General features: G+C 36.7%; 1 protein-coding gene and 1 pseudogene across 4 annotated transcripts in view; one reads left to right on the forward strand and one right to left on the reverse strand.

Annotated features, from left to right (window-relative positions):
* CFAP299 (cilia and flagella associated protein 299) overlaps positions 1 to 11,809 on the reverse strand; it is a 492,010-nt gene extending 480,201 nt beyond the window's left edge. For all 4 annotated transcript variants that reach the window (XM_032456968.1, XM_032456976.1, XM_006190354.2 and 1 more), the window contains exon 1: positions 11,563 to 11,809. In XM_032456968.1, the coding sequence (XP_032312859.1) occupies positions 11,563 to 11,673 (111 nt within the window). In that variant the 5' untranslated portion in view covers positions 11,674 to 11,809. The remainder of the gene's footprint in view (positions 1 to 11,562) is intronic.
* Positions 6,917 to 7,883, forward strand: LOC116656747 (annotated as a pseudogene).
* Positions 11,810 to 26,840: the final 15,031 nt, after the last annotated feature.

The raw sequence follows: 26,840 nt of genomic DNA on the forward strand, positions 1-26,840 counted from the left end.
GTTTAACAACCGAATATGCAGTTTACTACAAGTATTTGCTATATACTCTTACTCAAGTTATGATGAGTGAGGTTAGAACTTTATCCTACACTTTTTCTGCACCTGTAGAGGTTATCATAGAATTTTCTTTTTTAATTTATTAGCGTCATGAGCTCATCCTTGCATTCCTATGATAAATCACACCACTTAAGAATAGCCTTTACTAGTCTCTGATCTATTATTTCTTAATATAGTCTTAGATTCATTTTTCATTTCTTCTCATCTAGTTCATAAGTAAAATTAGTCTTTAGCTTTCCATTTTGTGCTATCCTTTTCTAGATTGATGTCAGGGTTACACAAGTCCTATAAAACGATTTAAAAAATTATATGCTTTTCTTTTTATTAATTTTTAATTATACAAGTCAGACATAAATATATTCTCCTTGTGAAAATTAAAATGTGGCAGATGTAGTGAATTTGTATTCTGTCAACCTGGCTAAGCTGGAGCTGATTTTCCATAATTTTCCTCTGTTAGATAGTTACAGATTAGGCTGGGCTACAAGAGACATTTGCAATAGGTTTGGAAGACACAAGAGGAGCAGCCTTATTGTTCTAGCTCTTGCAGGATCTTCTCCTTCACCTCCTACAATTCCTGGGCTAGGTGCATGACTATGTTTATCCCTTTGACTAAAGGTGTCTGCTTCTTCTACAGATGTCCCCTACCATCAAAGTTGGAGGTGCAGAGGAGGTGAGGGCCTAATCCAAGTTCCATTTTGTCCTTATGAATTCTAGCTCATCATTGCAGGTCTGTTTGCCCTTGCTTCCTCCACTTTTCATGTACCTTCCCTTCATGGCCGTCTGTCCTGATGACTTCAAGCTCCAGTACCAGACACCAAGGAAACAGCCTTTCATGGACCATTTAAATTGTTCTCATAATTGTGTAAGGTCAAATATCTACTGAAAAATTATATACATATGACACACATATATCTACATATACAAATACATATGTGTGTGTGTGTGTTCTAATTTTCTGACTGAACCCTGAATGAGTCACAATTAGCTACTGGCAATGGTTCCAAAGGAATAGAAATTCAAGGATGGGTTCTCTGAATTGGTTCTGGGTTACCTGGAATTGATTCTCTCATCTTATTAAAGGTATTATAAATCCTGATTACAGTAGGAAAGCCTATACTATAGTCAGTGAAATGCAGAGGCAAGTTATTTAATTTATCACCTTTAGAGACTTGTAATTAAGACAGGGTTTGGAATAACCAGGTGTTGGCTACCAAAGGATAACTTAGTGTTAATAAGAAATATCATGGCGTTGGTTGCTTCTAAGTGTGCTGAAGGCCGTGGGAAAAGAAAATGAGAAACTCAGGGCTTGAGGTTTAGCCAGCCACTTGGTAGCAGGTTAGTTACATAGGATTAACCCCATCATGAAAGGGAAAAATACTTGGTACAGTTTCATGATTTTTAAAAGCTTTTTCCCACAAATGATATTATGTCATACATATGCGACTTCTCATATAATTATTGATTATTTTAGTGTCTATATGAGAACTACCTGTTTGTTAAATTTGCTCATTTTCTTTTTTTTAACATTTTTTATTGATTTATAATCATTTTACAATGTTGTGTCAAATTCCAGTGTTTAGCACAATTTTTCAGTCATTCATGGACATATACACACTCATTGTCACATTTTTTTCTCTGTGAGTTATCATAACATTTTGTGTATATTTTGTGTAAATTTGCTCATTTTCAATTAGACTTTATTTATTATTGATATATAGGGCTTTATTCTATATAGCAAGTCTTTGATTATGCATTTTGCAAATATTTATTCTCAAGCAGTTGCTTGCCTTTGGTTTTTGTCATATAGAGTTTTAAATTTTGGCATAGAAATTGCATATCAAACCTTAATAAAGTACATAGAAAAAACTGCATCATTGCATTTACTAGACAGAAGAAAATTTGAAAATAAACAGCTAACCATTCAACTAAAGAAAGTGGAGAAAGAATAGCAAAATATACCTAAGTAACATAGAAGGAAACAATTAATAAAAACAATAGGAAAATAAAATAGAAATTAAAATAGACAAATCCAGTCAGCTTTAATTGTCAACTAACTTTATGGTCAACTAACATTTGACAAAGGACCCAAGAACACTCAATAGAGAAAATACAGTCTCTTCAATAAGTGGTGCTAGGAAAATTTGATAGTCATATGTAAAATACTGAAACTAGACCCAAATCTTACACCACTCACAAAAATTGACTTGAAATGATTACAGACTTAAAGGTAATACCCAAAACCATAAAACTCATAGAAGAAAATAGGAAAAAAGCTCACCGATGGGTCTAGGCAATAATTTTCGGATTTGACACCTAAAGCATAAGCAAGGAAATAAAAAAATAAATAAATGAGACTACATCAAACTAAAAAGCTTCTTCACAGCAAAAGAAATAATCAACAAAATGAAAAGACCACCTATAGAATAGAAATCATACATCTGATAAGGGGTTAACATCCAAAATATATATTAAAAAAACTCAAACACCTCAAGAGCAGAAAAACAAATAATACAATTTTAAAATGAGCAAAGGTCCTGAACAAATATTTTTGCCCAAGAAGATACTCAAACGGCTAACAGGTACGTGAAAAGGTGCTCAACATCACTAATCATTAAGGAAATGCAAATCAAAACCACAATGAGATATTACCACAACCTGTTACAATGGCTATCACCAAAAAGACAAAAGATAACAAATGCTGTATTTTAACTGGCTGTGGATGTGGAGAAAAGTGAACTCTTGTGCACTCTTAGTGGGAATGTAAACTGGTGCAGGCACTATGGAAAACAATATGAGATTCCTCAAAAAATTAAAAATAGAACTACCAAACCTACTCAACTCCCCCCTCAAAAAAAAAAAATAGAACTACCACACACACAATCCAGAAATTCCACTTCTGGGAACATATATCCATAAGAAATAAAAACACTTTGTCGAAGTGATCTCTGCACCCCATGTTCACTGCAGCATTATTTACAATAGCCAAGACATGGAAACAACAACCTAAGTGTCCATCAGCAGATGAATGGATAAAGGAATCTATGTCCATCAACAAGTGAATGGATATATGTAAGTCAACTCATTATGCTCTGTACCTTAAACTCATGCAGTGCTATATGTCAATTTTATCTCAAGAAAATCAAAAGAAAAAAATATTCCGTAAGTCATTAGATAGTGGAGCTGGCTTACAACTACAGCCGGAAAAGGTAAACCAAATGCATCTGTTCCTATCAGATTGAAATGCTGATGCTTCCAAAGTTGAGGGGGCCCAGTATGGTAAATTTGCCACCAAGTAGTTGGATGTTTACCTGAAGAAAAGTGCTATATCAGAGGCACTTTACTTGGTTGCAGACAGTAGAATGCCTGTCATTCAAGTTGGACATTCAGAGGTGGCAGCAGTTATGTCAGCCTTGGCAAGTGGGAGCCCACCACTCCAGTCAAGAAACAAAGCTTTCTTAGGCATCTCAGGAGCTCCTTCACATGCCCCTTCCTAACCACCAATCTTTGCCTTCCCCGAAAAGTAGCCACTCTCCTGACCTTCCCAGTAATCACTTCTTTGCATTTCTTTATAGGATTATCAGACAAGTGCTATTCTAGATGCCAGTTTAGTCTTGTCTACTTCTTAAAATTTCACGTGTTTTCTAAGTTTCTCTTGATCTACATCTTCTCTCATCCATGTCCTACCTGCACGATTTGATCTACAGTTTCCCATGAAGAAGCTACAGTGTGATCTATAGTTTCCCATCACCTGGCTTTGCTGATTGCCTTCTCAGGGTTCAGTTCCATGTGTTCCTCTCTCTTCTATATGTTCTGCAATTAACAGCAGACTTGATTAACAGAGACTTGATCAGATTGAGGTTTGGGCTTTTTAGAAAGTTTATAAGTGGTGTTTTGTTCTTTCATGCACTAATGTCTGGTTCTTCCCCCTTTAGTGACATTAGCAGCTGTATTTAACCAATGTTACCAACCCTTACGTTGATATCATATTAGTCATTTTGATTTTCTGAAGCTCATTCTGTAATACATATCTTAAGAAGGACCCATGATAAAACTGAGTTCTTGCATGTTAATAACAATTTGCGTTTTTTATAACTAGAAGTCAGATTTGCTGGATATAAAACTCTTGGCTCACATTTTTTCCCTTTGGTATCTGAAATAAGTGATTCTAATTTGATCTAACATAAAGCATTGTTTTAAAAGTCTGATAATTTCATTTGTGTAACCTGATATGTCACTTGTTGTTTATGCCTAGATATCCAAGTGGCTTTTTAACTTTTTCTTTAAAGTCCATACAATTTTACTAGATATGCTTTGGTATTGGTCATACTGGATTTAAATTCTCAGGTACAGAGTGTATTCTTCTAATATGTATTTTCAAATCTTTTTGTTGTTTCTTTCAAGAAAGTTTTCCTGAATTATAGTTTTTAGTATTTGTTCTGTTCCCTGCTCTGACTTACTTCATCGGGGACTTCTATTATCCATATGCTGAAACTACTATCTTCAGTAATTATCAGTTTTGTTTGAACCTCTCTTTATTCCATTATGCTTTGATTTTTTTTAAAAAAAGTTTCATCCTTTATACCTATTATTTCTTTAAGATACTATCTATTGTGTTTATCCATTCTTGTGTTCCTTCCAGTTCAGTTTTCATTTCTACAGGTTTCATTTTGTTCCTCTTTCCTTCTTGGATTCTGTCACATCTGAATTCTTTCATGTGTGTATTATCTTCTTAATATCTTTTAGTTTGCATGCAAAAGGAAGGTCACAGTTCTGTAAGGGACTGCAAAGATGCTATTCTGCTCCTCATCCTCTTTTTTCTTATGACTTTGAAAGAGCTTTGACCTCATTTTTGGTCTTCCTGAACTTTTAAAAGAATCTTACAGAACTTCCCACTTATTTTGTTTCTATAAAGTGTCCAAAAAATTTGGCACTTGCTTTCTAAAATTTCTTTTTAAATTTGTTTTACTCCCTTGCTTTTACCTGATCCTTCTCTTTCCATTTGTGTCTCTATTGTCCCTATCCTGCTCAGTATTGATTCCACTCCTAACAGCATCTCCAGTGCAGAGCACTGCCCAAAAATGAGCTATGGAATTTAGTTTCAAGAGTTCACAGGGGTCCATTGCTCCAACTCCTTCAGACCTCACCCAGGAACCTTTATCCTCACCTACTAATGTAGTGGCCAAAACCTCCCAGTTTCAGCTGCTGTTCTCAGATTGGACTACTCCACTTCCAGGGAACACCTGTGGACTGCTTTGTAGTTTCTTGTTCTGGGGTCTTCTGGATGTCCCCATTCTTCTCTCTGCTTTCCTCTCACATCGAAGCTAACACCTTCTGAGTGTTGTGGCTATTGATCGTTTCTCCTCATCTGCTTTTATCTTGGGCTTCATAGGAATAACTCTCATCTGGTTTTGTGCAAATGTTGTTCATGGGTTTTAGGTATCATAATCTGGCTGCTTTTGCTTCTGGATCATCCTATGCTCCTTATTTCCTTCCACTTTTCAGACCCCTCCCTCTCCTTTGTGAGCACCACTTCCATGCCCATGCCCTAAGTGATGACTGTTCTCCAGCATTCTGTCTTCAGCCCTCTGTTTTATCTCACCCTACATACTCTCCTCAGGAATTTTCTCTGCCTCTACTCTTGCCTCTTCCCAGAAGTAGCTGTTGAAGTTAGTATAAACAAAAAATTAAATGGAACATACCTTAAATACCAAGAAAATAAATTTGGGGGATTGCCTGAGACACAGCTGAGAAACTGAGGAGGATATCAGGCTCACAGCACTGTAATTTTATCATTATGATAAAGATTCAGAAGTACAGTGGATGAGGCATTCCTACCTCAGTTTCAGTCCCTGATTATCAGAATTCATCTCCATGAAAAAACCAGATATTTTTACTTAAGGAGAAGTACCTCTGTGAACCTAATGAAGGAAAAATATAAGATTCCTCTTAAGCAGAGAGCAGCTAATTTATGCCACATATTTTTCTATTGAATAAACAAAGTATAACTGATTCTGAAACATGTGAATTAAGATCTTTCATAGGGAACAGTATTTACTCTGTACCTTGATGGAATAAATACTGGAAAAAAAATACAATGGTTGGTGGTTAACTGGCTTACTGTGTAATTATGGTAAATTATGTTACTGGGTTTTTCTTAGAAACTTACCTAATCAATGTCTGCCAAATAAATTTAAGAAATATCCAAAAGGTTTAATTTGTGTGATTTACTTATTTCTATTTTCTAAATAATGGAAAGATAATCTCTAAATAAAACTTCCATATTGCCAATCTCTGTAAATAATTTAGCCATGAGTCAGGGAAATTCTAAAATAATTCAAAAAATACCCCTTGATCCCTTATCTGAGAAAAGCAATTCCATAGTATTCTTATTTCTCCCATGGTCACAGGCAGCCACTGAAATGAGGGGGATAGTGTTTATTTAACAAGAAAGAATCTGGAAAAATACAGTGCAAAAATTTGGCCAAAACTTTTTAAGTATTTGTATATTGATTTAGGGGATAGGTTAAATTAGATTAGATGATACTACCTCCCAGAACAAATACTGTTATTTGAGTTGGCATAGATAAATCTGATTGTCAATGCTGTTATAAGTTTATTGTAATGTTTACAGGTACCTAGTAAGACGACCAAAGCACATTGTACATAGAATGAAAAGCCTCTTTCATCCTCCTTTACCACCTTACCCTAGTTGCTGGGGGAGCTGGTATATACATTGTATGCTTTGACTTTTTATTAACTACAGTGAAACTTGGACTTTTTAACTGAAATTGAATGGCATTTGTCTTAATTCTGCCCAGTTATAGACCAAATCATACCTTGAAGATGTTCATATGCATCAATGTTACTTATACAAGCCATTTCCATTTAAGTTGCCTTACTCTATCTATTGCATTGTTCTTGCCAAGTCTAAGCTCTGTCTTGTTGGAATTCTTTTAACACTGAACCTATGATGTAAAAAATGTACAATGTGTTGGCTGGTCCAAGTGCAGTGGTGTTTATAACTAATTGATCACAGCCAGTTACAGATTTCTTTGGGGGTGAGGGTATAGCTCAAGTGGTAGAGTGCATGCTTAGCATACACAAGGTCCTAGGTTCAATTCCCAGTACCTCCTCTGAAAAAGTAAATAAATAAATAAATAAACCTAATTATCCAACCCCCTCAAAAAAATTTTTTAAAGTACAAAGTGTTTTAAATTTTATTCATAATAAACTAAGTTATAGCCTATTGTAACCTACAAAACATTTCTTATAAATTGTCTAATTTATTTTTTCATTTATATACAGTTTCTTAAGTAAATTTTTTAAATATTTGTTGTGGTCTGTTCTATAAACATTGCCATTCTCTTTCCCTTCAGGCTTATTTGCATGAAAGAAACTTGGGTTTTGCTTGCTTGTATTACATGGCCATTAAGCTAAGTTCAGTATTCTCTACCTTCTTTCCTGTAGGTTAACTTTTTCAAGTTTTGTTCATACTCTAAATAAGTGTTAAAAACATGCTTTTTATTTCCTACTTTATAAATAAATTCTCTAAGTTGTTCTCCATGCTACCTGGGGACAACAATGGACACCCAGAAGGATGTTCAACCCCCAAAGCAGCAGCGAATGTTATTTGTGGAGAATGTCACATAGAAAATGAAATAAAATGCAGGGATCCAATCCAATGCAGAGAATCTGGATACAAAATAATATACAAGAAAAGGACTAAAAGATTGGTGGTATTTGATGCTCAATGAAACATGGAATTCAGAGGAATATGTTCATTTGTAATTGGATTTGCTGTTAATGTTGTTGTATAGCTTTTGATTTGTTTACTATATACACACGATTTCATTTTAAAAAACACTGTATTTAGGTATCTATTAACAGTTTATATAAAGACATTGTTTTCCGTTCAATTAAAAAAAAAACTTTTCAGCTCATCGAATAGTTAACTGAGGTCATTTTTCATTTTTTTCTCCTACTTCCCTTCATTCTTAAGTATCATATAAAAAGCATTGTGGTTATTATATTTATACACTACTCATATACTTATTGTGGCTTGAGATGTTAAATAACAACACAGAGGTCAGGGCCATGGCAGGTAAACTCAGGAGAGATGATTTAAAAAGAATAAAAGCACAATTTACAAAGATATGAGCAAGATTAATGGAAACCAACATGGGATAGTGAAGCATCCTTGGGCTAGCAACAGTGCTAAAGTTATTAACACCATTAGACCTAAAAGGAGACAGGAGAGGAAACAGTCCCTAGAACTCCTAGAACAGGAATGCTGTCAGCACCTGGAAAGAGTGCTGCAGCTGATGGAACAAGAAGTTGGCCAAACATAAGGAATGCAGCCACTTCCAAACCACAGCCCGCAGGAAGACGACAGGGAATAAGTTCTCTAACTCTCTTCAATCTCTTCAGTCTCCTTACCAGCTGAAACAAACCCAAAACCAAAAGAGCCTGATTAATGACCACAAGGGATAACTTCCAGGGGCACAGATAAGGGTGGAGAAGGGTAGAGATTGAGTCTAGCAAAGATAGTATGCCCTTTGTATGTGAATCATTGGTAGTAATTTTTTTTAATTAATTGAAAACATTTGGCAGCAGCAGAATATCCTACACAAGAAAAGAGTGCCTAGAAGATAGTAAATATTTGTAAAACTTTTGCTGAATAAATAAAACTTAGACTGGACTGTAAGTACTAATACTAAGATGACTTAAGGTCAAGTCTAGAACTGATTCTTTTTTTGTTTATTTTTGTTGTTTTTTTTAAATTGAAGTATGGGTGATTTACAGTGTTGTGTTAGTTTCAAGTGTACAGCACAGTGATTCAGTTATACATATACATACATAAGTACTCTTTTTCAATTATAGGTTATTACAGATATTGACTATAGTTCCCTGTGCTATACCATAGAACTTTGTTTTTTTTTATTGCAGTATACTCAGTTTACAAAAGAATATGAAAATGAATATATGTATGTATATGTATGACTGAACTATTATGCTGTACATCAGAAGTTGACACAACATAGAACTGATTCTTAAATTCCTAGATATTAAGGTAATATCTACTACAGTAGGCTCTTGGTGAAGGTTTACTAATTCGACAGTTGAATGAACACATAGATACGTGGATGGACAGATGGGTGCATAGATGATTCATGAAATTTTACATACATTAAGATCCTTCAGTATAGTCTTGCCTAGCCCCTTCATTTTGCAGATGAAGTAATGAAGTTTCAAACTGATTTAAAACACAATAATACAGAATTCGAATCCTAATCTCATGACTCTAGGCTCTTCCAACTACAGTATGCTCTCTCTCACTTGCCATTCAAAATTTGCTCCATCCAAACCAAGTACAGATGACCAAAATGAAAAAGAAAAGAAAAAAGAAAAAGAAAAGAGCATCACCTCACAACGCATGATCCATGACACATGCTTGCCAGACTAGCCAGAATACTGAAACAACTCTGAGGAGTTCACTTGTCTCTGTGTGCCCTAAGTGGGCAAGTAAGTTGTATCCTCAGAAAGTATTGGAGAATACAGGTTCCCAGAGCTAATGACATTTAGAATTTTTCATTGCTCAGTCCAAAAATCTGTAGCTTAATATTATTATTAACCTAAATATTCATCTTATTTTTTATGAAAGTACAATAATAATAATTTTAACCAGTGCCAAATTTAACAGTAAATTTCTTTACATTTCCCCCAAATGCAGTCACCATTTTCCATTTTGGAGACCTTTAAAATTCTAATTGATGAAACACAATATTAATTTCTGACTCCTAATCAATGTTAATGATTTTAATTGCTTACTCACATGAAAAACTTTGCCTTAAAAAAATTGAAATCCTTCTTAATGATACTAAGCTTAAGCTTGGCAATTTTCCACATGTGTTACAAAGATAATGATATCCTATTGGGATATTTATCGTCTATACTTTATTTCTGTTTAGATATTCAAAAATTTAGATGCAAACAGTGTTTGGCACCATGATTTTTTCCCCTTCATTTCAGTGACTACGATGCAAGGCATAAAATTCAGCCTTCATGATTTTAAACATATTATCTGTATAAAATATTTAAAAGCTTGTTTTTGAAGTCAGAATATATCTTGGAAATATCACTTGGATTTTTAAACACTTAATTCCAGAAAGATAAAATTATCTGTCCAAGGTCACACAACTTATTTGTGGCAGAGATAGGACTAAAATTAGATGTTTCTATTTCCTTAAAATTCTGTTCCTATCCAGCATATGAATGTGTTTTAGAGGATAAGCACTTTTCAGACCTTGGAATCCACACTGAAATAAAATCCCACTTAACAGGATCACTGGAGTCCAAAAATTACTATCCACTAAAATGTAGAATTACATCGTTGCAGATAAGGAGTTTGAGGATTTGGCTGCAGCATAGAAATCCTTCTCACACTCAGGTGTGGTGTGGCACCACAGAGCGGCGCCGGTCCTCTCTGGCCTAAGCAGAGAGGGGACAGCTTGGGGTTCTCTGGCATGGCTCCAGGACAGCATAATTTCCAAGTCAGTGCCCATTTAGTGGGCCTGGTTTGGCTATGTACCAGGGCTACAGAGACCCGCCGTCCACCTCCTGCTTCCCAGGACCGGTAGCCTGTTATTTTCCCGCTCGTCCTGGTCCTCCTGGAAGAGGACAAGAACGCTATTCTGTCGGCCCCCTACCCCCACCCCCAGCCACCCCCACAGCACGTATACACCTTCAAGAAGCAGGTCGGGGGGGGGGGGGCGGGGTCCTGAGAGGAAGATAGAAGCAATTCCAATTACGTCCGATTTTGCTATGTTGCAGGCTTTTTTTTTTTTTTTTAACTCTCAACATTAGTTGTGATCCTTCACCCCGATAAACTGGAGTCAGGAATTGCCTGCAGGACGACCTGTAGCGCGTACCCGTAATTAGAGGGCTTTCTGAATCAACCAGCGTGAGGTGGAAATTCGTGGAACCAAATGCCCAGCACGACACGAGGCAATCTGAAAGAATACTGGCTTCTATTCTTTCATACAAACTGGCAAAGGAAAGAGAAGCAGGGTTTCCTACCTGAATTCCAGCCCGCCGGAAGGGTCTCGGCGGGCCTCGGAATCCGGCCACCCTCCTCAGCGGAGAGGGACTTCGGAAGGGGAGCGGGCCGGGGGGCGGCGAGGGGGGTCGGCGAGGGAGGCCGGCGAGGGAGGCCGACTGTGCAGGAACGCCAGGCCCCGCGGCGGGTCTGCGTGCGCGCGTGCGCACGGCCGTGGGTCTGCGCCGGGTGATGGACACCTGGGGCCCGAATTCCGCACCGACTGAGGCAGCGCGGGGCGGGAAGACCCGCCGATTCTCCGCCGCTGAGCTCTGGCGCCGCCGTCGGTATTTCGGGGTCGGCTGTCCCCGCGGTCCACCGCCAGGGGGCGATCACCCCACGACGCTGGGCCTCGGGAGAGCCTGAGGGACGCGAAGGAGGTGGCCGCCCCGTGGGTCTGCCGCTCTTACCTCCAGGTAGTACAGGTCCACCGTAGTGATCTGCGAGTCCAGGAAATCTTCATAGGTGCTGAACTGAGTGACTATGTTGTCCAACGTGGTCGACCCCTCTTCCTGATCCATGGCAGTTACCTGGGCCGAAGCGTCCCTAGCGACAGAGGCACCGGCCCGGGTCAGAAGGTTCCACCCACTCCGTCCCTTCCAATCAGTTGGGAACCGGTGCGCAGCTTTGGACGTTAACCCCGCCCCCGTGTCTTGTTACTGCTCAGGCTTCCGCCTTATTCCTAAGAACGCCGTCTCAAATTACCCACTGCAAGTCAGGTCTCACACCGTCACCTCACTCGGACTTCGGCGAAATGTGGAGCCACAGGAGAGATGCCAATTCCAATCCAAAATTAAGAAGTATGAGACTCCCAGGATATGTAGACAAAATATTATAGATCAGCTCTTCTAATCTCATTCTAAAACCATGCTATGAGGGACAAAAATATCAAGGTTAGTTCTCAGGTACCTGGAAGTTCATTATTGCAAGGAGAGTATTGCAAGGAGATTATCTCAAAACAGAAGTCTCCGGAAATGATCTTGTGACCAAAACCAATAATAAAATACATTAATGATTTTGTTAAATTATTTTTAAAATTATTGCTAATGTTTGGAGAGGAACAATTTATGAACTTCTCAAAGGAAAGAAACAATGAAAATATCTTTGAAGACTTCTTTTGGTCCCAAGTGAGTTTTTCTTTTTACTTTTTAAGTTTCAGTAAACACATAAAGAAGGATCTTGGCTTGTTGAAGTTGCCTTTGTTAAAGGGTAAATTAGAAATTAAAAGGTTTTTACTAAAGACTTTTCCTATAGAACAAAGTTGTGCATTTTTAAAAATATGGGTTTAAAGTAATCCAACTTGGAAACCAGCAAACTTTTCAGAAACCATTTTTGGATTTTAATGTTCTACAAATCATCCTTGGGAATCAACACACAGTGCAGCCCTCGGGCCTGTGGTAGCTGCTCTTTAAGTGCTTAATGAAGTGATTTTGAAGATTTTCATAGAAGTGCAAAAAAAAAAAAAATTTAATGAAAACTTCTGGTAAGATACTTCATTTTAAGTTAGCTTTCTTAACTTTAAAAGATTATCTCAAAAATTGAGATGTCAGCTGGAGGATATAGTTCAAATGGTAGAGTGCATGCCTAGCATGCACAAGGTCCTGGGTTGAATCCCCAGTATCTCCTCTAAAAATATTAAATAGATAAATGAACCCAATTACCCCCCCCACAAAAAAAATTGGAATGCCATAAATGTATAAATTTTAAGTGATGTAGACAATCTCTAGGATATCACTGACTTTTTTTTAATTAATGAGTATATTCTGAAATGTTTTAAAAAGCATTTTGGACATTATGTTTAAATGCAATGTAATTGTTTAATTTAAGAGAATAGAAAGAAAGGAGAGAAAAATCCTATACACTCCTAATACAGCAACAATATTAATAATAATAATACCATTTACTTAGGGCATCCTACATGCCAGGCACTGTCCTAAGTGCCAACAACAGATTACATCTTTAACTAGCAGTTGTGCTAAAATTAACAACCACCAACACTTTGATATTATCTAATGTCTAAAAAGACATGAAAATTCAAATAGCCTAAGAACAAGAAGAAATCCACATCACTTAAGACATTCTGATAAGGGACATAAATCTCAGTATTCTCTATTATCTAGAGAGTTCTATAAGTCCATCCTGAAAAAGGCATAATTATGGATGAACTGAACACAAGAAAAGGCTTGGAAAAGTTCCAGCCACTTGCTATGTATGGAAAATATGTATTTGCTTTAGTATGATAATATTTATTAAAACTTTACTATGTGCCAGCCCTGTTCCAAACACATACTTTACCTTCATGGTTTCATTTAATCATGACTACAAATCCACTTGTAAAGTAGCACTAGTATAATTTATTCATAATATAGAGACAATGAATCTAAGTGGATTGGCCAAAGTCTTAAAGATGAAAATAGCAACACAACTTACTACTCTTGCTTGCCCACAAAGAGAAAGCAGATGTGGATCATGGTTTGAAGGACCACATGGAATTCACTATGAAAGTTAATTTTTTTGGTTTTTTGTGTCTATTCGGAAAAAATATATGTCAAATTGTGAAAGGGAACAGCACAAATAAAGGAGCAAAGGTGGAGTGGTGGGGAGCGGGCAAATTCCAAGAAGTAGAGGCAAGGAGATTGGGTTCTGTGTGGGAAAAAACTGCACATTGATTTGACAGTTGTGAGGGACCCAGTAAGGAGAGTAGAGGAAAGGAAGCCGACCAGAGGAGGAAAATTGGTAGGAAGGCTTTAAATGCTTGGCTAAAGAGTTTGAAAAGGTAGTACTCATGTCCTTGAATGAGAGAAGGTACAGTGAAAATGACTGGGTGATGATCATGTACTACTGAACAAAATGTGTCTTTACTGTTAAAGCCTCCAGAGAGCTTATTTTTATTATCTTAGGTCTGAAGTCCTCCTCCGTCATGATTTCATCACTTTCAAGAAACTGTAAAGCACCTAAGGAATCTTTGGGTTCACTAAACTATAGCACTTTGATTACAAGGACCTATGTTGTTCTGTTATGATCCATTGTGATTATGCCTTCTTAGTGGAAATTTCATTAAATCTACCATTCGGTCAATGGCTCTTTGATGAAGTAACCTCTAAAACATCTAAAGTTAAACAATCATGAAAATATTTTCTGTCAGTCAATCTAGTAAAGTGTTCCAACTCAAAACACCAGGGATGATTTTCAACAACTTAGTTTTTCTATGAATATTGAAAGAAAAAAAATGAAAATTTATAAACTCGGCCTTGTTTTTCACAGAAAGGCTTGAATGACAGTAAGCCTAATTCAACTGTATTTTTCTTAACTTTCATTTTAAGTTCAAAAGCACTTTCAGACTTGTGCCTGAGAAACTGCAATGAAAGGATGGCAACAAAGAAATTAATGAGCTCCAGCAAGTCTCTATTACCTATTGCATAGTCTTTGTTATAATGGGGAAATACTTTGTTTTGGATAACATGCATTCCTACTTAAACTCCTCGATTTTTAAAGATTGAAACCTAAATTTAGCACCCAATCCCAGAAATTCCATCCTTTGCCAAAGGACCAGCAAGGATTATGTCTATTCACAACACAACTCCAAAATGTAAGAGAAAAGAAGCACATGCTATGTAAGAATAACAAAGTATATACCACATTTAGCTTAGTTTACTGAGTTAAGAAATGGCATAATGTAAAAATAAGAGTCATCGGAATGTAGAGAAAATCTAAACATCAGTATCTCTTTGAAATAAGCAGACCTTGGTATTATAGTTACCTGGCAGAAGTATGTAAAACAATTTCAGATTAAACTTTCTACTTTTCTATTTCCAAATATTCAGCAATACACCATGATAACTGGGAAAGTGAGTGGGAAACATATTTTTGGTATTTTGACACAGTAAGAAGAGGAATGCCTTATTATGTTAATGAGATGCTAAACATTAAGAACTTGAACTCTATTCAAATGGACTTAAGACACCACCATATTGCAAGAAAGAAAAACATACAATCACTCTAGAAAGATAAGAGATTTGTGTCTGATGTTGCCCCATTGCTTGTGAAGTTTCTGTGGATTGCAGATGAGGACTACTGCTTAATCATCAGCCCAGGAGAGCTCTTTTGTGCTTTGTAATAATGACCACACTGAACTTCTTTAAAATATTTCTTGTGTTGAGATCACTGGACTTCCACACTGTCTCAGTTATTCTAAAGAGCAGGAGTTCTGGTTCCACAGCATCTCTGTCATGGAGACAAGATGTGATCATGTATCGTAACTCCAGAGTGTTCCCCTGGCCTACACCTGACAGTGTAAAGAGGGAAAGACCAAGTATCAGAGGGAACTGCTCCCAGAACAGGTGTCCACACCTGGTAAATGTTTGAAAACCACTGTGCTGTGGGATAGATCATGGACATAATAGCCACAGCCATTTGAAACAGAAAAAACTTGGGCTCTCAGTGACTCTATAAGGTACTTCTAACAATTTCACTGAAAGTTCCCTCAACCTTTTTGCCAACCTGGAAATCAGGCTCCACCCTAAAACATCACTTCCCTCACCCCTATAATGCCCTTTCCCCTTCCCTCTCCCTACTAGTAAGCACCAGCTTGTTCTCAATATCTGTGAGTTTGTTTCATTTTTGCTATATTCACTAGTTTGCTGTATTTTTTAGATTCCACATATAAGTGATAACATACAGTGTCTTTCTCTGTCTGACATTTCACTTAGCATAATACCCTCCAGGTCCATCCATGTTGTTGCAAATGGTAAAATTGTATTCTTTTTATGTGTGTGTGTGTATCACATCTTCTTTATCCGTTCATCTGTTGATGGACACCCAGGTTTCTTCCATATCTTGTCAACTGTAAATAATGCTGCTACAAACATTTGGGTACATGTGTATTTTCAAATTAGCTTTTTTTCCCCCAGATATATACCCAGGAGTGGAATTGCTGGGTCATATGGTAGTTCTATTTTTGGTTTTAGAAAGGTACTTTTTCATGCTAATGTAATAACACAATTCAAGGCAATTTTTTTGAAGCACTATACAAATTCAGAGCAGCTAAAATCACTTCTAACTCAGGGGATTCAAAGAAAATGTAAAGGATACCATGGCCTTTGCAGTAAATTTGAAGTATTGAGACAAGAATCTGGGGCTCTGAATAAATGTCCATGCAAATGACTCATGTGTGCTAAAGTTTGAAGGTGAAAATCACAAGCTACGTTCAGTGATGTGTGACCAGGTAAATTGCATTATAGTGCAGGATATGTGTAACAAGAGGGAAAATGATACGGTATGATTTGTCAACTTAAGAAACTTCGGCTGTGTTCTTCAAGCAGAGGAGAGTCAAAGGAAGGGTTTGGAAAGAAGTAATCATCAGAACAGTAGTTTAGAAGATTACTCTGACAGCAGTAAAAGACTAGAGGGGTAGCAGGAATGTCTCTTAGATCCGGAAGAAATGAAGCAAGGGGAGTTTGAACCCGAGAATAGCTGTAGGAGAGATGGATTCAAGAAACCTTTGGAGAGGGATTTTAGAGAGGAGCAACTGATTTCAAGTTCAATGCATATTTTTTTACCCTTAAATAAAATTCAGAAGATTTTCATATTAAGAAATACAACAATGTGGTTGGTTTTTTAATGACACTTTGCTGGTACTTAATAAACTAATGAGGCACTGACTTAAAGGTTACAAAAAAAATCAAATAAGATTTCTGGGGAAATTAAGAAATGACATCTTTAAAACTCTAGAGACAAGGTGGAAACAAGCTGCTTCTCTGAGTATATTTAGCACCTCCAAAATATGCACTGACCTCTATAGGATTCCTCAGAGGAGAAACTTGATCTATTTTAAACCAACATCTTCTTTCCAGCCTCTGAGTACGATGTCAGAGATCATCAAGTACTAAAGCATTTTTGTAGCCATAGTAATAATACAACCCCAGTCACAACCAAGCCAACACAGAAAGGGGGAAAAAGATCACTAGACGTCACTTAACACTCTAGAAATAGCATTAAAAGAAGGGATGCCAATTCCACTAAGGGCTAATTCACTCGTTGAACTTGGCTCTGCTTCTCCAGGATATCAAACATTCTCTGACTATGGATAAATTAATCATGATAATTACAATAAAAGATGTTTTGGTCCATCTTCCCCAATGACACTTATCAAATCAATAAACTTAATCACTCAGCAATAATTTAACAAAACCAGGATAGGCACTGTGCTAGGCCCTAAAAGTGCAACAAAAAATAAAGCCTGGTCCTTTATATGTATTATAAGGATATTATAAGTTAGGCATGGGAGGCAGAGGGCCTTGACTAGTAGTTGGTTGAGTGAAGGAAAGGGAGGAGATGAACTAAGCAGATTTGAGAAACATGTTTGTAAATAAATGAAGAAAATACAACTTAATAGGAGCTGTGATAAAATTTTAAAGGAGCTATGATAAAAATATTTACAGAGTGGGATATAGGTGAGAAAAATTGGATCTGTGTGTGAAGGACAGACTTAATAGAAAGAATGCAAGAATGTCTCAAGAAATCAGAAAATAATTTTGTCTTCTCTAACAGAATGAGTTAGGGCTGGATGATCTGTGAGATCACGTCTAGCTTCAAATTTCTGTTATATTCTATTATAACAAATATTTATTAAGTGTTTGGGTTTAACCTAAGGAAGTCTCTGAGAAGAGGGAGAAAGAAGAGAATCATTCCCCAACAGTGCGCTTTGCCCTAAGGAAATGCATATTGTACTAGATTATTTTATGCCCACAAATCTCAGCATGCTTGGCAAGACTATCACATTGTGTTAGTGTGTCGAAAAATGTGTATTTCCCACCTCCTCTGCTATTCAAAATTGTCTCTTTCCCTCTCCCTCCCTTTCCACTTCCCTCCACCACCACTACCCACCCAATACATCCACATCTACGCAGCAGTTTAATTTTTAAATATGAAAGCAGATAAGATGGATATTATTTTTAGGAAAATTCAGATAAAGCTAACCCTAGCCAAATGATCTGAACACTAAATATATTAACGCCTTAGAATATATTTATGAAGAAAAAAGGAGAAGCTTATATAAATAGAAGCTGTTACCATTTGCCAAAATAATGTGGTTAACATTAGCCAAAGGCACACAAAAATGTTAATTTCAATAACCAAGAGTGAATATTTCTGGCAAATTCAGTGTTTCAGCAGGAAACACATTAAATAAACTTATTTTAATGAACATAGCACAAACATGTTATTGTGTGACCATATTAAAGGACCCCCAGCTGCTGCCTTTTCTATCAGGACCTCATTAACGTGTTTATTTCTCAGATTCTTCTTACTTTTCTCCTAAACTTCTACTTTTCCATGTCCATTCAGAATATCTACTATCATATATAATTACTGGCCCACATATTCTTTTTCAAAATTGTTGCTATTCTCAGAATTTCAAATTTCTTCAGAAACTGTTTCCTCCTAGGGCACGTCAGTGTCAGTGTCTGTGATTTGCATTATAGGACATTGAAACAGAGGTGAGGGCAGTAACACAACTGAAATGGCTGTGAGTGAGTCTGTGATAAAATTTTATCACATAAAATGTGGCTCTGTCTGCATGCTTATCAATAACCGAATGCATTAATAATGATAACTTAGGTCTGTTTATGATACCTTATGTAATGCACTATGCTTCCTAATTTTTTTCCCCTTTCCACTTACTATTTACTGTATGAGTCAGTTATTGGATTTTGAGGGGTTTTGTAACTGGCTGATAATAAAAATTGATTGCAAAGTACTCTGAGATCCTTTCACAATAACTGCTCTGGAGAGCAAAACAGTTTTTCATTCCATGTTCTTTTATAATGTTTCCCAGTAGATCACATATTCCAGAAAGAGTGTACGCGTAGTATAAATTTCTGAATTTTTTAAAAATGTAGTTTAAGAATATTGTCCCTCACTTTAATTAAAAATCTGATATTTGCCTTAAAATATTACTGCAAGGGCAGCTATCAAGAAGATGTATGTGACTCTCGGCAATCATTCTGATTAACCCAAATCACTCAAAGTTTTCAAATAACTGTTAGTACACAGGATGGAAATCTAATTTTTAATTTAAAACACACTGAAAATACACTAAGTAATTTAAAACTACTGATTTCTGGAAGTCTATCCTGCATAATTATTTAAGAGTGAAGAATTATATTTATGAAATACTTGCATACTTTCTATTAAAGGCCTATATAATTTATTGACCATTATAATATACATGATTACATAACTAATTTGTTCCTCCACATGTTAATCAATCTTAATTAATAGAATTTTTAGGCTAATATAATTTTTTATGTAGGTCTTTGGACACTAACAGAAAAAAGTAATCAAACCTTTTGTTGAGTCAAGAAAAAAACTACTCAAAAGACAATTTTCCTGAGAAGCGAACAATTAATAGATACAGTGCTGACCTGGGTTCTAGAAAATCAAGGTCCAGTTATATTTATTTATTTATTTGGGAACCATAGTCAAATCCTATAGCTCCTTTATATCTTTCTTTATTGAGAGACAGTGATAATAAATTAGAGCTCCAAGTCATAAACAGTGAAAGTTAATTAAGAGAAATGAGCTACATAAAACAGAGGCCATGTTTTCTGCTTTTTATTTTAAATCATGAGCTCTTCAATCCATGGGCTCTCTACCTGAGACATCAGATGACAGCTGGCCTCTGATCACTGTTCAGGTGCTTCGTCCAGAACCAATTGCTCTAATTTATACACCGTGTTCCAACCAGTTTCTGACCTTTCTATTACTAAGGAAATTTGTTATTCTTCCACTTACAATCTAACTTTGCCCTTCCACCCCATATTTTACCTGGCTTTCCCAATTATGAATGGCCATTGCATCTGGCCTGGAGATGGATTTTTCTTCAATGTTGCTTCATCTTTTCCTAAGGAATGCATTTATTCCAGCATCCTGTGGGTGGCGCTCCTGCCTGGGTCTCCCCAGCCGGAAAGCCGGATCCAATGTTTGCTTCTCCTGCGTCTGCCAACGGTGCCCGGTAGGAACAGCTTTATCCACAGGTGAAAGCCGTAACATGGTGTGGTTTGAAGGGCATCAAGCCTGCCAGCCAAAACTCCCCTGGCAGCCTACCTGAAATTCCAGCCAAGGATCATTAGTGTTGCTCCTTAAAATAACTTTGTTGTTTTGAATCTGAATCTTTCTTTCCCCGGCTCTTACCTTTTCCAATTGAAATAATTGTTTTCCTACATGATTATTAAGAACTCAAACTTTCTTATGATTTCAACAGTTGTGTTATAGCAAAACAGAGGGTGCTTGGTAAGCAAAGTTTTATGTTTCTTATAATCAGTTTATCTCCCTTTTATTCTACATTAGTATTTAGAAAGAAAAAAGTATTAAAAATAAGTTTGCCTCCTCACTAAGGACAAGAGATTGTACTCACACAAGAGGAGAGTGGCCCGGGGATGTTGGTAACAGAAGTGATGGAAACTGTAACCAGAATGAGAAAAATCCAAGCAAACGGACACATAGGGAACATTCCTCACCAGATGATTCTTCTTTCTAAAACCTAGGAAGTTCTGAGTTTTCCTTTCACTCTGGAGGTCCTTTTTCTTATAAATGCCTTCTGAGCAGAAGTAGATTTTTAACAAGATTAAGCCCTTTGTTGCCTGGAACAAAGGACACATTAATTAGTAAATGCATCATTAAAGATGCATTTAATTAATTCAGCTACTGACAGCAGCACAGCATTTCCCGGAACAAATGGAGACCTAGCCATGTTGATTTGGGGTGGGGAGGGGTGAGCAGTCAAAGGAGCGAGCCCAGTCCAGGTGAGCAGCCAGGGATCAACATGGGAGTACAGTGTGATAGGGGTGTTGGCAGGAAATCACCAACATGACTGGGAGATGCGTAAATGAGGGGCAGAGGAGACCAAAGGGGACCAAAGAGCTTTTTTTTTTTCAGAGCTTTAAAAAATGTTTATTGAAAATCATAGCACACCTAAAGAAAAATACCCAGAATGATTTATATCAAAGTGAATACCCATATTACTTCCCCCAAGGACAAGAAATATTTCCAGTACCCTCCCAAATCCTTTTTCTCCTTCTACTTGCTACTTCCTCTCTGCCTTACTAAAATGTTAGTTATTCCGATTTTTTGCACCAATCACTCCTCCCTCAAAGGGAGAGCTTAACCAGGTTTAGAGTTAAATTGTGAAAATGTGTGCTCCTGGCAGAAGAGAGGGAATAACCATGGAAACATACACATAGGAGGATGTCTCAGAAAGAGTAGTTAATACTTACTCCCAGCCCAGCCCAGCCCAGCCCAGTATTTCCATGGCCTGGAGCCCATCCTCCCTTCTCTTCTCTTCCCTGATGTGCATGCATATGGACACCCTAGCCCAAAGGTTTAATCTGGGTCCACACCTGGCCTGACCACCCCTCAGGCAGGGTCCCTATACCTGCAGTGTGGAGTCCCTGTTAACAGGGAATTCTGGAATCCCAGTCCCCAAAGCCCATCTAAACAGGAAAGGATCCAGATCTGGGTGGACTTGTTCTTTTGGCTACTTAACTCTTCATATTAGGAGGGGCAGGGCAAGAAAAGGAGGATACATTTAAAAATACAGGGTCAGGGTTTCCGCTATCTCCTTGTCACCCTCCACCATGAGGAGGCAGATTGATTGTGAACAGGGCTGAAGCACTGAAGGGCAGTTTATAAAGTGGCCCATATCCCATAATGGGACTGCGACCAAGAACATTTGCCACCACAACTGGGCTACAGCCTCACTGGTCCCCGTGTACATTGGTCATTTTTTTTCTTAAACGAGGAAAGAAAAACATGGACTAGTATCCAACAGTTTTTCAAGAGCAACAAAATATCCTGTCAGTCCTCTCTATTCAGACTGGAGGGAATTTCCAGCCACTTAAAATTATGACACCACACTGAAAATTGCCCAATGTCACATTTCCACTGCTGATTTTCCTGTAAAGCTGTATGCACACACAATTTTCACATAAGGTGACTTTCAAAACTTAGTTTAAGGCATGTACAGGACTTTATTAACACCACTTAGAAAAGAAGGGAACATCTCTATGAGTGAGAAAGCATTCTGTAAGTGTGCAAATATGTGTAAAATTTCTGATTTCTCCAGAAGAAAGGTCAAATATGTTAACCTTTGCTCTCTGGATCATAGAAGAAAAAATCAAGTTAACAGCTTAAAACTAATGTTTCATTTTACAGATGGGGAAACTGAATTCTTACAAGTTTAGACATCTAGACCCAGCACTTTGCCCATTCGTAGTATGTACTTATAAATATTTGTTGGATGATGGAAATAATACCCAAAGCCAGAGATAGTGACAGAGCCAGCCTTAGAAACCAAAAGGACTCCTGATTCCTGGTCAGTTGTTTTGACATTACTCATCCTCACATTTTCCTGAGCCATAGTCAGCAGTGCAATAAGACATAATTGTAGTCATGTAGGTGCAAAACCCAATAAGAAAAATAATGCACTTCCAATCACAGAAATGCATCTTTGTACACTTCTACGTAAAGGAAACCTAGTGCCAATCCTTTTAAAGGGTAAAACAAAGTGTTGGTATATGTTGCTCCTTGGGCACAGGACCCTGGCAAAAAGGAAGCTATTCTTCTGCTCACATGGGGTTAGAAAAAGTGTTTTAACTTCTTTAGCCCAGATGCATCAAAAAAAAAAAAAAAAAAAAGTACTGAAGTATATCCAAGTGTTCCTAAAACTCTTTCTTCTAAAGAATTACTAGACAAAAATCTGGCCTACTATAACTTCCTAGGTACCTTAGCAAATGGCCAGTGCTGATTTTATTTTATAGCATTGAATATTTTATCTAAATTCAATAGCTACTTGAGATGTAGAACTGAGAACTGGATTCAGTGAGTCTTCTATTAAGTCTATTGTTTTTAAAAATACAATTACAGATCTACTGAAAACATGGAATCATTCCCTACCAAACCAATGTGCCAAATGTAATTCCATCTGTTTGATAGTTTGACATTTTAGGTCTGGAAAAGCCCAGGCTGAAAGACGGCAAAGAGCAGGGAAATTTTCTTTCAGAAGTGACGCAGCTCTCTTAGAACAGAGCTTTAGGAAAGCAGAATCCAAAACCGCTGTGACTAATACATTTTTCAGATTTATTAAGTAAAAAGGCTCAGAGGCAGAAGAGAGGCACGAGGCAAACAGAACTGGCGCCGGCGTCAGCTCCTCAGGATCCCTTACAATGCTCTAAGGTTATTCTCATAGCTGGGCAAGAATGAGGAGTGGTAAATGTGTAACTCACTGGCAAGACAATACTTTCTGAAAATAGTATTTTCTACTGAGTTATCAACAAAAAAGATGGATATAAGGGTTACACCAACTGTTTCTCTGGATATGGTGCACCTGTTTAAAAAAGAAAAAAGCCTAAAGGATTTCTTCTCCTATTTCACATCCCTTGACCTTTTCAATCATTCACTTCACAATGCTAATAAGCATCTGGGACATACCAACGTTTAAATGAATCTGTATTTTGGAAGTATATTGGATATTTCTTCATTCAGACAAAATAAGGTTCTTTTCAAAAATGTTTCCTTATTTTGCACAGGAATAACTGAAAAATCTATGTTGAAAGGGCTGGATACTTAATATTAAAAGTGTGTGATTGTTGCCTCAGAAATCATGCTTTTTTTGGTCACAGCTTTATTGAAGTATAATTTACATACCAGACAATTTACAAATTTAGAGTGTACACCTCAATGGTTTTTAGTGAATTCAAAGAGCTATGCAACAAATCACCAGAATTAGTTTTTACAACATTTTATCACTTCCCAGAGAAATCCTGTATCCTTTAGTCATCACCCCCATGCAGCCAACCGCCCACCACCAGTCCTAGGCAACCACTAATTTAATTTCTGTCTCTGTAGATTTGCCTATTCTGAACAATTTATGTAAATGGAATCTCAAAAGTGATGATATTTGGTGATTGACTTCTTTCTCTTAGCATGTGGTTCATCCATGTTATAGCATGTATGTCATACCTATTTTGGGCTGAATAATATTCCAGTTTGTGGTTATACCACATTTTATTCATTCATTAGTGGTTGGACATTTGGGTTATTCCACCCTTTGGCTACTTTGAATAATGCTGCTATGAAAATAAGTGTACATATCTTTGTATATATATGTTTTCATTTCTTTTGAGTAATATACCTGGAAGTAGAATTCATGGGTCATATAATAACTCCATGCTTAACTTTTTGAAGAACTGCCACGCTGGTTTCCAAAATGGCTGCACCATTTTACAGTTCCACCAGCATTGTATGAGGATTCCAATTTCTTCATACCCTCATCAACACTTGTTATCTGACTTTTTATGATAGCCATCCTAGTGGCTTCACTCTTTTGATAGTGTTCTTTCAAGTACAAAAGCTGTATGTAAGTTTTGATAAAGTCCAGTTAATCACTTTCTTTTGTTGCTCATAAGCATACCTAAGGAATCACTGCTAAATCTAAGGTCATGAAGATTTATCCCTATGTTTTCTTTTAAGACTTTTATAGTTACAGATTTTCTGTTTTAAGTCTTTATTACACTTCAAGATAATTTTTATATGCAATATGAGGTAGTAGTCCAACTTTTCTTTTCAAGGTGGATATCCAGTAGTCCCACAGACATTTGTTGAAAAGACTCTTCTTTCCTCATTGAATGGTCTTGGCACCTTTTTTGAAAGTCAATTGACCATAGATATGTTGGAGTTTTTTCTACAGATCTATATGTCAATCTTCATGCCAATACTATCTGTCTTAATTATTGTTCCTTTGTAGTAGTAAGCTTTGAAATTGGAAAATTCAAGTCCTCCAAGTTTGTTCTTTTTCAAAGTTGCTTTGGCTATTTTGAGTACTTTGGATTTCTATAAGCATTTTAGGATCAGCATGTCAGTTTCTGCAAAAAAGCCAGCTGGGATTCTGATAGGGATTGTGTTGAATCTGTGGATCAGTTTGGGGAATATTGCCATCTTAACAATATTAAGTTTTTCAATCCATGAACACAGGATGTCTTTCCATTTATTTAGATCATTAGTTTCTTTCAACAATATTTTGTAGTTTTCAGAGTATGAATTTCACACCTTTTTGTTAAATTTATTCCTAAGCATTTTATTATTTTTGATGCTGTTAAATGAGTGAAATTGTTTTTTGTTTTTGTATTGTTCATTGCAAGAGTATAGAAATATATACTCTTATATGTACATACAATATATAGATTTTTATATGTTTATCTTATATGACACAACCCAACTGAATTTGTTCATTAGGTCTAATAATTTTTTAGTGGATTCCTTAGTTTTTCTGTATACAAGATCATGTCATTGCAAATAGAGATAGTTTTACTTCTTACTAATGCTTTTTAAATAATAATTCACCACATTTTAGCCTTAAATGAAATCATTGAATGGACTATGTCCAGATGTGAGAATTTATACATGGATTTTTCATTTTTGTCAAATCTACTTTTCACTAATATATGATCATTGCTAATAAAACATTACTTTTCTTCTCTTTTTGTTTTCTGTTTTTTAATATAAATCGCTTGAACAATTGTTTCTTCTGACCACTTTACTTCCCCACAGTAACACTGTTAACTTTCTGCAAAATTAACAATGTTGTTACCATTTATTCTAAAAGGATTATGTCATCTAACCAGTCGCAGGGTCAGCAGTTTTTGATTTAATGAAATAAGACAAATTTCTTGAGAATGGAGTTTTATACAGCAATCAAAAGTACAGAAGAGCACTGTCACCTCACTATAGCAGTAAGTTTGTAGTATTATAAATAAGACAATAGAACATCTGTCCACAAAAGGCTAATTAAAATTTTGATATATATTCCTCCCACACCACAAAACATAAATACCTGCCACTTATGGCTAATTTCCCCTCTACCTAGAAAACTGCTCCTGCAATCACTTTATAACACATTGAATAAAAAAGCTGCCAGCATTTGGCACAGACTGATAGCAAAGCAATAAAAATTAGTCAAGAATTATACAGCTGATTCTGGGAACACCACGAGTCTTTCAACATGTCTCTCCGTCTCTGTCCAAAATCCATCTATCATCCACATATGGCTGTCTCATTAGACTTAAGTTTCTGAGGCACTCATTAAGGAGCTCAGAGGATGGGTTAGTGTGTTACCAAAGAGGAGACTGAGTTCAGGGGCAACCTCCTGATCCCAGGATGTAGCCTCCAGAACCAAGGAGCATTATAAGGAAGATGGCCATGCAGTTTCTCTGAGAAAATAGCTCTTTTAAGGAGTTTTATCTGGAAGTTATCTGACACAGAGAGCAAGATGCTGCATTTAGGATGAAGTTAAAATCCTTCGTCAGAAGCAAATAGATTAATCTGTGATATAACTTCAGCTCCATTCTGAGACATTTTTTATTATGTGCTTCTATAAACGAAATATGTATAATCAGGGAAGGTTTAAGTAATTAGTCTCCTACTCGGGCTGGTTATATTTCATATTTTTTACTATTACCCACTCATACATTTTTTTAAGACCAAGCTTTAACTGTTATGAAAACAGTTATCGAATGTATATTAAAATTTGGCAGAGTTGATAGCCTAAGTTATCATTGATTCATAACAAAACAAACCACAAGAATGCTCACTTGCAAGTGACTTATCCGAACATGCCCCCATAAACTGTATTTAA

This window comes from Camelus ferus, chromosome 2 (genome assembly GCF_009834535.1).
Source record: "Camelus ferus isolate YT-003-E chromosome 2, BCGSAC_Cfer_1.0, whole genome shotgun sequence".
Classification (NCBI taxonomy): domain Eukaryota; kingdom Metazoa; phylum Chordata; class Mammalia; order Artiodactyla; family Camelidae; genus Camelus; species Camelus ferus.